Source organism: Hyalella azteca, unplaced genomic scaffold (genome assembly GCF_000764305.2).
Source record: "Hyalella azteca isolate HAZT.00-mixed unplaced genomic scaffold, Hazt_2.0.2 contig17695, whole genome shotgun sequence".
In the NCBI taxonomy this organism is placed as follows: Eukaryota; Metazoa; Arthropoda; class Malacostraca; order Amphipoda; family Hyalellidae; genus Hyalella; species Hyalella azteca.
This window is the reverse complement of record NW_025947470.1, coordinates 1-10696: the sequence shown is the minus strand read 5'-3', so window position 1 is coordinate 10696 and position 10696 is coordinate 1. Positions and strand designations below refer to the sequence as shown.

General features: G+C 34.6%; 1 protein-coding gene across 1 annotated transcript; it reads right to left on the bottom strand.

The window, feature by feature from the left end:
* Positions 1–2056: 2056 nt before the first annotated feature.
* LOC108677168 (lipase 3-like) lies at positions 2057–7410 on the bottom strand. The gene is made up of 8 exons (XM_018165335.2): positions 7407–7410; positions 7032–7149; positions 6640–6787; positions 5445–5534; positions 4615–4788; positions 4167–4245; positions 3641–3786; positions 2057–2957 (listed from the first exon to the last, which is right to left on the bottom strand). The coding sequence occupies exons 1-8, from the start codon at positions 7408–7410 to the stop codon at positions 2808–2810; spliced, it is 909 nt and encodes a 302-aa protein (XP_018020824.1). The 3' UTR covers positions 2057–2807.
* Positions 7411–10696: the final 3286 nt, after the last annotated feature.

The window sequence follows — 10696 nt, the reverse complement described above, 5'->3', positions numbered from 1 at the left end:
AGAATACTACGCCAAGCAGAATATCTGTTATGGAATTGCAATATGGTAAGCATGAGGCATTATCAGCAGTTTCCCAAACAAATGATTTATTCGTGATAGGTAAACAGTGCGTTATCGGAATGACAATTTGCGCTATCGTCACTTGGTATCTAGCAGAATTAAAATTTCCGGACAATAATCATCTCAATAATTATTAGGTTATTCTTGTAGGCAAAAAATACATCATAGACGCTTCGCTGCATTAGTTTTCGATTTTTCCCGTGAAGTTGAGACAATTGTTCTGATATTTGCGGTGATCAGTGAAATACGGAAGGATGCTAATTTAAGGTAACGGTAAAATTTTTATAAATTTCAAATGTACATTCAATGGCGGCAAATACATTCTACAGATTTTACCTGTGAAAGATGCATACTAATTTACTAAAAAGACTAGCAATCAGGATTGGCAATGATTAAATCAATTGATTTTTTTGTAAAAAATCATGATTTTTTTATTTTTTTATTTTTTATGTATATGATTATATTGACTGGCATTCTTTAATTTATTTTGAGATATTGTTATTAATGGTTTAATATAAATGTCCTATGACAAATTGGAATATTAACCTGTTGCCTTTAGTGTGTATTACGTACTAATGAATTGTATGTTTTTGATACAGAGGCATCAAGTTTTCCAATACATTGTACATAGCTAGCAGCTTAGCTAATTCTTATAAGGCTATAAGTAGTCTTTAACTAACTATTTGACTATTTGTTATATATTAATTACATTATACAATTTACTTACATGTATTAGCTAGCTTATATATTGAGAGGTTGAGATTGTAATGATCTTTCAGGCATTTAGAAAAATTTTCCACCCTTATATGAGTATTCTAATTAGAATATTTATTTTCAATCTTTAAATATGTGAATTTAAAACTAGAAACAAAACAATTACAAATACAAAACTATATATAAAATAATTAAATGCGGTGAATGAAAATAAAATGTTTGAATTGTGCACATGTTTATTTTAAATTGATTTATACCAGATTTATTTATATTCCACGATACCAAAATTTCGTGATCATATTCTTGCTCAATATTAATTTAACGTTTATCTTATAGTTTTTTTTTCTTGTGACAATTTACTTATGTACTGCCTTTACTTTAGAATGTAATATTTGTATTATTTTTTTTGTACTTGTTGCCACTATTATGTTCATACTCGTCACCTATTACGCCTGCGAAGCTTTCTTATAGCTTGTATAGGCCTTTCACCTGGAAGCATTTATTTCTAAATAGCATGTTTATTTTTCTCTTTCTATTGAGTCGTGCTGTGTTGCTTCTGTGTGTGAAAGAATAAAGAATAAAGAACCTCAGCGGTGCATATAATTTATTAATAAATTTCCAGCGCGCGTCATTATTGCAAACAACAGAAAAGCATTGAAGTTATGAATAATTTAACATTTCCTAGGACAGACAACCTTTCTTTTGCACTAATTAGGGACAGTGAAAATTTAAATCTTTGATTCAATATTGCTTTGTAATGCCATCTGCACGCAAAACGAACGCGTTTCCACCATCCATTCGAAAATGTGGACCAGAATCGTGTGTGCTATGCGACACACGAATTTCAGGCATAGCGTATATTTTTGCTTGTGGCAATTCCGACAAGTGTTTATGAATCGCAGTTACTGAGACTATAGGAAAGATTACTCTCAGAGCAGGTATGGTTGATTAAATCGGTATTGGAAAGAGATTTTTCGGCTCAGAAATTGTTCATGATCTACAGTTGGTGATACCAGTATGCAATTCTGCAAGCGCAGTCAGTGAAGATCGCGCAATATCGGAGCGATCTACATATATATAAATATATCTTCATATATATATCTTCATATATAACTTCATATATCTCATCATAGAGGAGGTAGCGGGCTACACAGGCAAGCAGAACCATGGTTGAATTAATACAGTATTAATTCAACCATGAGCAGAACGGTATCCCCCGAGCCGTGGCAAGAAAAAAGCGACAATTGAAACCCAAGCAACTAAAAGAGCAAAGCCATTACCGATGAGTAGAATGACAAACTTTTTTTCACTCAGAATACTCTATCAGGAATATATCCAACCTGGCACCTTATGTTTAAATGATGTTGTTTAAACGTTAATCCTGCGGAATCAACTAATAAACGTTATTATATCGTAATTTGCTTGGAAGCACACACATCTCGGTCGTTCGTGAGACCTCTATATGCAGGAAAAACACCTAAGAGCTTGTCGCATTCAAAATTTATTTTCCGTGATAATAAATTGAGAAACAGCGGATTTTTTCGAACTTCTGTGGGTCTTTACTTGATTGTACATCTAATTTGGAATCATGGTTCGTTATGCGAAAATCTCTATAACGAACATCAAATAAATTTCATGTAGAATCACTCCTGACTTTTTGGATAATGAACTTCATACATAGAAAAATCAATGATAGACGAATAACAAACGAAAACAATCAATTTAAGCAAAGGATAAATTTAAACTAAAAAGCAAAATAAAAATCTTTACTCTAATTTGTTCACTTTTGAAGAATCTAATGTTGATAGTTAATTGCGAAACAAAACACTTCCAAGTTGTATTTTAAATCCAAAGCTCTGCAATGAAAAATTGCCACATATCGCTAGAAAACTGAGCCGTGCAACCACTGAATCAATTACAGTTATACCTCCAAATATTGCATTAACCTCTATTAAAAGTGCGTTGTACTATTAAAAAAGTATACATGAAAATTTCACCATAAAATGCAAGCATTTCATTTGAAAGCTCACGCTTCAGTATTGATTCAGGAGCTCAATGATATCTTGGTAAACTAGAGTCTTAGCTTTCTTAGAGAAAATAAAGTCAAAATGATCAAAAGACACGCTGTTGACGCGGTAACTCCTTTGAAATCCTGGTACGGTTTCCTCAAGTCTTCGGACGTCCTGAAAACAGGAATAAGTTATTATCTCTGAGCAAAAGAGTGCAATATTTGTGTAAGATTTAGCTACATTATACAGTAAAAATTTTGATAGGGTGCACGGTTTGTTTTCTAATTGGATGCACTGTTTGCTCTCCAATCAACACCATAACGTGAAACACAGATTTTTATTTAATAAATAACTCTGATTTGAACAAACTTGCAGTTCCAATTCAATTTAAAATTATTAACTTACAGATCCGCTAAATTTTGCTGCTAGTATGTAAATATATATACAACTTTCATACATACTAGCACATACTATACATACTATATACATACACACTTTTAATTTTCCAAAAAATGATTTCGGTCGTTGTTTAACTCTCGTTTGATATTATCTTTTTGCGTCAAATATTTCTCCACCGTCACTTATCTTGTAGAAATAATTTTTTGGTAGGAAAGCGCTACATACAGTCAATAATCAAATGAAGTATCTAAACATCTTGTCACCTTATTCATAATTAAGTGCGTGTCCATTTAATTGCTCTATTCATTAATTATAAGGGGAAGTGAGGTATAAAATAATTATTACTATCGAGAACAAAATAAAATGAAAATTATTATTGTATTATATCTTTATCAAGTAAAGTATCCACCTCATTCATTTTCAAAGTAAATAATTATGCTTGGTTCATCATGATGCACCTTGGTCTTTGTGGTAGGGTCATTTTCAGCCCAGTAGAGCGCCACGGGGCAAGGTATCCTGGATACGTTGTAGGCCGGGGGCGTGACATGGCCGTAGCGACGCCGGTTCTCCGCCTCCCCGAAGTCAAACTTACGGAACTCAATGTCTGCCCATCCGGATATTATTCATTATACAGCAATATTGCATTCATGTCTGATTTAGATGCTCAATTTAGAGCGTATTTTTGTCGACAAATTACCTTAATCCGGTTCAAAGTACAAAAATTTTAGGCACTATAGTTAATTCCAACTATTTATAATTCTAAACTAAACGCCTAACATTTTCAGCACTGAATAGAACTTCTTAAAGCTTTGAGATCACCACAAGTCACCTAAGTTCCATATTTTTTTCTCGGAAATAACAATCATTCAGGATTTGAATGTACTTGGTCTCAAATATTTGCCATCACAATTAGCTTTCAAGAACTATTAATTGTTCAACTAAAAAATTGATTTACCAATTCATGAAAAAGTCGTTCAATCTTACATGCTGGTTGTGCTCCTTGAGAAACCATCCTGGCGGATGAACCCTCGAAGAAGTTTGCGAGGATGACGGGTATTGTTTCCTAGTAAAAATGATGAGTAACCAAGAAATTATAAATGCCCACAAAGAATTTCATCATTTTAAATTAAAATGTAGTATATGTATGAAAAAATATAGTTATCTAAGATTGGAAATGAGATCTTGTTATAAAATATGCTTCCTTAAGATTTATGATTTAAAATGAAGTAAATATATCATAGAAAGTGAAACAATATCCTGAATATTTTCTAAGTAACTTGGAAGGTTGTATAAATTTAGTGTGCCGACTTAAAAAGTTAGGGTAGATATAAAGCGAATGAGAAAATGTTGTATATAAGTTCTCAAAAAATAACACTAGAAATTTTGAGGTAACTTATTGTTCCGTTTTAAATTAAATTTTCTGAAAAATTACCCCCTTCATAGCATATAAGTCGTCGATGAAAATTCTTTCACTGAGAGCTGAGGCGAGAATATTATTGCAAATGCTTTGCCCAGGAGATCCCATTTTGCAAAACGTTGATAAGGCGTAAATGAGGACGAGTTTGCGGGGAAGTACTTCATAAATGCCAATTTTCTCCAGTAGTCTCTGCAATGTTAAAAAATAACATTTCTACCTATAATGTAGTTTTAAGTTCAATAAAGGCTCATTCAAGATTGTTGTTATTTTATTTATTACAGTCGGCGGTAAGGAAAGCAATATTGTTGTGCGTAAATGCTACGTTCCGAAAGAAAAAAATGCCATAACGGTTAAATTTTATGGATTGAGCGCCAGATTAACAACATAATCAAACGCAGAGTTATCTTTCATTTAAAGAAATGGACGAGATCAACTGAGAATTGTGAACGCTTAAAACAATAAAAAATGGTATAAAAAGTTTCCCCTCGTGTGTCATGCAAACGATGATACGAGAAAAAATTTATGAGAACCGATAATACATTACAAATCTTCATTTTTCATGACACATAATTTACTAGGATTCGACTGACATATATAGGAATTGACTGACAATTCTCCGACAAAATACTTACCGATAATACCTTACAAATCTTCCTTTTTCATGACATATAATTTACTAGGATTCGACTGACATATATTGGAATTGACTGACAATTCTCCGACAAAATACTTACCGATAATACCTTACAGATCTTCATTTTTCATGACACATAATTTACTAGGATTCGACTGACATATATAGGAATTGACTGACAATTCTCCGACAAAATACTCCGTTTACTCACCCAAAGTTGCGACAAAATCTTAGCTCGTGGACTTTGTTGACTGAATAGAGAAAGGAATCCAGCACTGCCGATACTGACGATGAGCTCAATCTTGAATAAAATTTATCATGGTAAAGCGTTAGCCGTAATTCGACCTAATTCCATAACTCAAGCTTGAGCCAAGGGAAAAAATAAGTCTCAATGAGCTCAATCTTGAATAAAATTTATCATGGTAAAGCGTTAGCCGTAATTCGACCTAATTCCATAACTCAATCTTGAGCCAAGGGAAAAAATAAGTCTCAATGAGCTCAATCTTGAATAAAATTTATCATAGTAAAGCGTTAGCCATTTTTCGACCTAATTCCATAACTCAAGCTTGAGCCAAGGGAAAAAATAAGTCTCAAGAACATCTTCAAATATCGTTGCATTTATAATAGCGAAAATGCTTCTGAGATTAATTGAGTGTGCACGAAAGCATATTTGCTGCCGATTTCAAAACTGGCATTGTTTCTTCTCTAGCGCGTCTGTCTTTTAGAATAATAGTATTTAAAAGTTAAATCTATGTAACACATATATGTACATGTGTAATTGATGATTTATCTAATCAAATTGATCCTCATATATATTTATATATGGCGATAGTTGGACCGAATGCGCAAATAAATATACTATAGCAATAAGAATAATTATATTTTTATAGATGTAATAAACAAATAAAAATAAAAATACGCTAGTTCGCTGTACAATTATATTAAGTTTGTGCCTCAGAAATACAATCAAGACCTCAAATTGTTATTAAATTTGCATATGAACAAAACTATACCTAACACCCAAAAGTACTCATCTTGCCTTATAATTGCTGCATCAGATGTGTTCCTGTAGTTTGCTGTTCCGTTTGTAGGACCAGATAACAGCTAAATATCGTAAATATTTTGCGTAGAAAAAGAAATAATTCAAAACAAGACGTGCTAAAGAAAAAACAAAGCCTTCTTGAGATATGCTGGAGAAATCCTTTCCAACCCATTCAACATGATTTTAAAACCATTTTTGCATTTTTTATTGACCAATGTAATATGGCTTGAATTACTTTTGTAATAGATATTTCTTCAATATTGTGACCACAAAATTGATTAAAATCATTAGCATTAAATCATTTGTTTTTCGAGCATGCTATATCTAGATTTCTATTGATAGTTGTGACGCAGAATTGTCTCACCTTTTCAGCTACCATTCTGTTGGTGGCTGTCATTAAACCAATTCTTCCACCTTGTGAATAGCCGAGGATGATCACTTGTCTGTGGTCTGTCTGTGTGATGATGTGATCAATCATTGCTGGCACGTCATAATCACTCATTTCATCCCGACTGAAATATGAAGTGAAAAAAAGTCAATATATATTTTGGTCCCACGATACCTCTGGAGGAAATCCCATGGGACCTCCTCTGGTCCCATGATACCTGGGTGCAAACGAACGCACATAAGAACATGCATTACTGATTATTATGTAGATAAGTCGCAAACGTATTCAATTATAATATTTAAATTTGGTTGATCTAAAAATCGCAGTAATAAAGATTCATGATATAGCGCGGCCAATAGTAGCGCTACCTGAAGTGCCAGAAACTTTCGTCAGAGTCTGGATTAAGACTTGTATGGTTGCGGCTGTAGGTGTTGCCTCGAAAGTTGCCAAGCCACACATCGTAGCCTGCATCGGCCAAAATGTAACCTGAAATGGCAGAGAGGAAATGGTAGTTAAAAAGGGTTTAAAAAATTAATGTATCTGGTGATATGGGGGTGAGAGGGAGGTATTGATTTCATTTAGCCTTTTTTGACGATATGGCATCTTGCATCTCTCGAATAACTGTTTACAGAAATGAAGTGCCTACCGTTTTGCGTCGATTCAAAAAGTTTTCACCGCATTTGTTTGATTTGAGTCGAACACATATGCATACGTCACTAGGATGGTATAACTAATTGTCAAACTCATAACTTGTATTTCTCAACTCATAACTCAACTTCTCTTCTCAACTCATAACTCATAACTAATTGTCAAACTCATAANCCTCGTGGTCCGGAAATGCGGTGAACCGCCAGGACATATCCGTCCCGGGTGGTAACGAAATGCTCTTCGTACGGATAGCCTTGCTGTGCGATGATAGCGGGCTGTCGAGTGTACAAAATCATTAAAACAATTAAACGAACATTTTTACCAATAGTTCTATATCAGCGTGTTAATTAGATATGTGTATACAGATTAAATAATCTAGTAGCACATCATTAACGGAGAGCTAGACGAGATGTCTGCAAGAGCGTAAGAACTTCAGCCCATTACAACAGATTTTCTAAGGACTTTTTAACGGCTAAATAGTTTATACAGGTTTTTTAATTCTTTACATTTAAAACGATTCTCTCACGCCGCGAACCATTTTTTTCAAAGGTTCGATTAATCAATTAATGCAGAATCATCGATAGGTATTGTCCGAGGGTAGTTTGCGGATCCTAATCCCCATGTGTTTACCAGCAGACCGAGTTAGCTATCCGACCGCTGGTCCAGTGTCACTGAAAGCTTGATGCAGACGCGGAGTCGACAGCTTATAGAGCATATGTTTCAAGAGGACAAGAACTCGGTGAACGGATGTACAAAGTCTATAAATGGGCTGGGAACCTTAGCAAGGCCCTCCAGAAGCTGACAAGTACGCACGCCGCGAAGTAACTTGCGTTGGAGCTACTCCGCCCTGACCGCCTGACGGTCAACGTCGTGGGCTCATACCTCTATTGTATCCCTCGTATCTAACCACCAGGTATCAGAGATAGATTCTCCAGTCATGTGATGCTAGACCATATATCTCACACACGTTTGACATTGTCACCCGATTTGATTACAGCCGTGCATCATAAAAGTGAAACTCGACTGCTTGACTATAATTGAGAGACTTTAACTACGGTGGTGAAGTAAAAGACTTTTAAAATGTTTATGATTATAGCAATACCGCCGCATTGTGATTTTCGTGCGGTGTATACTTTCAACGGATGGTTTCTGTGACGTTAAACTCACGTGGACGTTTGATCAACGGATAATCCTAGAAGACCTTCATATACTAATTACACTGTTGCAGCAGCCGAAAACTGAGAGAAGATTCAAGTTTTGACTAGCGCGTTTTAGTATTTAACCTACAACGTCAAGAGTTATTTAGCCTACAACTGACGCACTGTCACAGAGACAGCTAGATTTGAAACGTTCACAAATTAATTATATTTTGGCAATCTTCGGAATCCGGTACGACCATACAGAGAGTAAATAAAGGCGGTAATGCGGTGGCGACACGATGTAACTCCCGCTAGTTACTCTGACCTAACGGGCTACGTCTAGCCTTTAAGCACTATATTATCACACATTACCAGCACGTAAAAGAGATTAAGATTCTGCAGCCATGTGGTGCCATACCATATCTCTAACGAATAGTTTAATATAGTGCCGGGCAGTATTTATTAAAAATATATAAAATATTTCAGACGTTTGCAACCAAGATTTAGTCGTTTTTCAAAGGTTGATATTTTTGGTCTTTTGCGTTTTATGCAGAACATCAAATTAGAAAAATACACGTTATTATGTTCATCTTATTCAAAATAAGAAAAAACTCACCGAAGGAATTTCGACTCCATTTTTCTTTAATGAAGACAGTAGCAATGTATCCAAAGCTCCATTCCGAGTGCCTGACGAATTGTTATGATTTCCTATAAAATTGAAAATGAAATTAAAAGGTATTTTCCTTGCTGCCGAAGCATTAAACGCTACTAATACATTATCGAAAATCGAAGAAGTCACACCTGTCCCTGCCGAAACTTGGTTACAGTCACGGGACAAATGCACGATGAGCAGCCATAAAACAATAACGACAAGCTCATTTTTAATAATAATTAATTGCATCGCTTAACATTAAAACTGCCTGTGGGTGAAGGATTGCACTAATTCATATGAAATTCGAATCTAAGGAGAAATTAGGTTTTTGGTATAAATAATGGTTGGAAAATTTTCTACTGTAAAATGCTGTCGTCGAGATAGCCGCCGTCGTACGCAACGAACGTACGCATTTTATACATTTGGGTTAAATGATTGCATTTACATTTAAATCAGAATCGTTCTTTGCTGCTACAATCAGCTAGTATGCTGATAATAGTAATCTGGGTTGTAACGGTAATCCCAATTCTTGACAGGGATTTCAATAGCGATTTCACAGCCTTTTATCTTTCCATTGAGTACGCCGATATTCCACCATCAACTATTCGGTAAGATATTTCTCAACCGTAGGAAAAAACGTCGTGTTTTTGTATTTAAGATGAACTATTGCTACTAATTTATCTTCTCTTGCCTTGGCTACATAGATAATGTTTAAAAAATAACCTTCACCCATATTGGCACAAAAACTAGCCGGACCTGAATTTCTAGACTACCTCATTTCCTAGCCTCCGAACTCTGACCTTAAACTTCACTAAACCATTTATGTCTAACACTTTTTACCGCCCAGCGCTCTGATTCTCATCCAAGAATCATAATGTTTTCGTGGAACTTTTCAGAATTTATGATACAAAATTTACGATAATATAAAAAGTGAAATAGAAATTGTAAATTATTATCTGATAGGAAACTTGGTTGTTGAAATTATTAATGTCTTACGTAGATTAAATTAGTTTTGAACTTAAAATTAAAAGGTTTCTTGATTGTTTTCATGTTGTGAAATGTCGGTACATTCGACTGATGTACCATTCAGTTTTCACTATTTATTCATGAACAAGTTGTGTTTTTGAATGTTTTGTATATGAGTGCTTTAGTCAATTTGCGTTCTTGCATTCATCGTTCAAGCTCGTTAATGACGAAGTCTGTGTGTTTAAATCATGTGTATTCGTATTTGAGTATTGAAGACGAATATTGTGCTTGAATCCTGTGTGTTGCCTGTGAGTGCTGTCGACGAGTCTCGCATCAGAACTTGTGTTAATGTATGCTGAAGACGGAGTGTATTTAAACCGTGTGTAATCACGTATTAAAAACGAGTTGTAACTTCAATCGCTTTAGTTCCACGTTTTCTGGACAACAGGATGAACCCATACCGCCAACGATCTACTTAAGTTTAAAGCATCACGATTTATTTTCTGAATCTGTCGAAATACTAAAACTGATCACATCACAAAAGTTTTCATTGTATTTGAATAAGTTTTAACCGCAGTTTTGATGTCAACATTGTTGTGGTACGAATTTACTCTTAAACACTGATAAA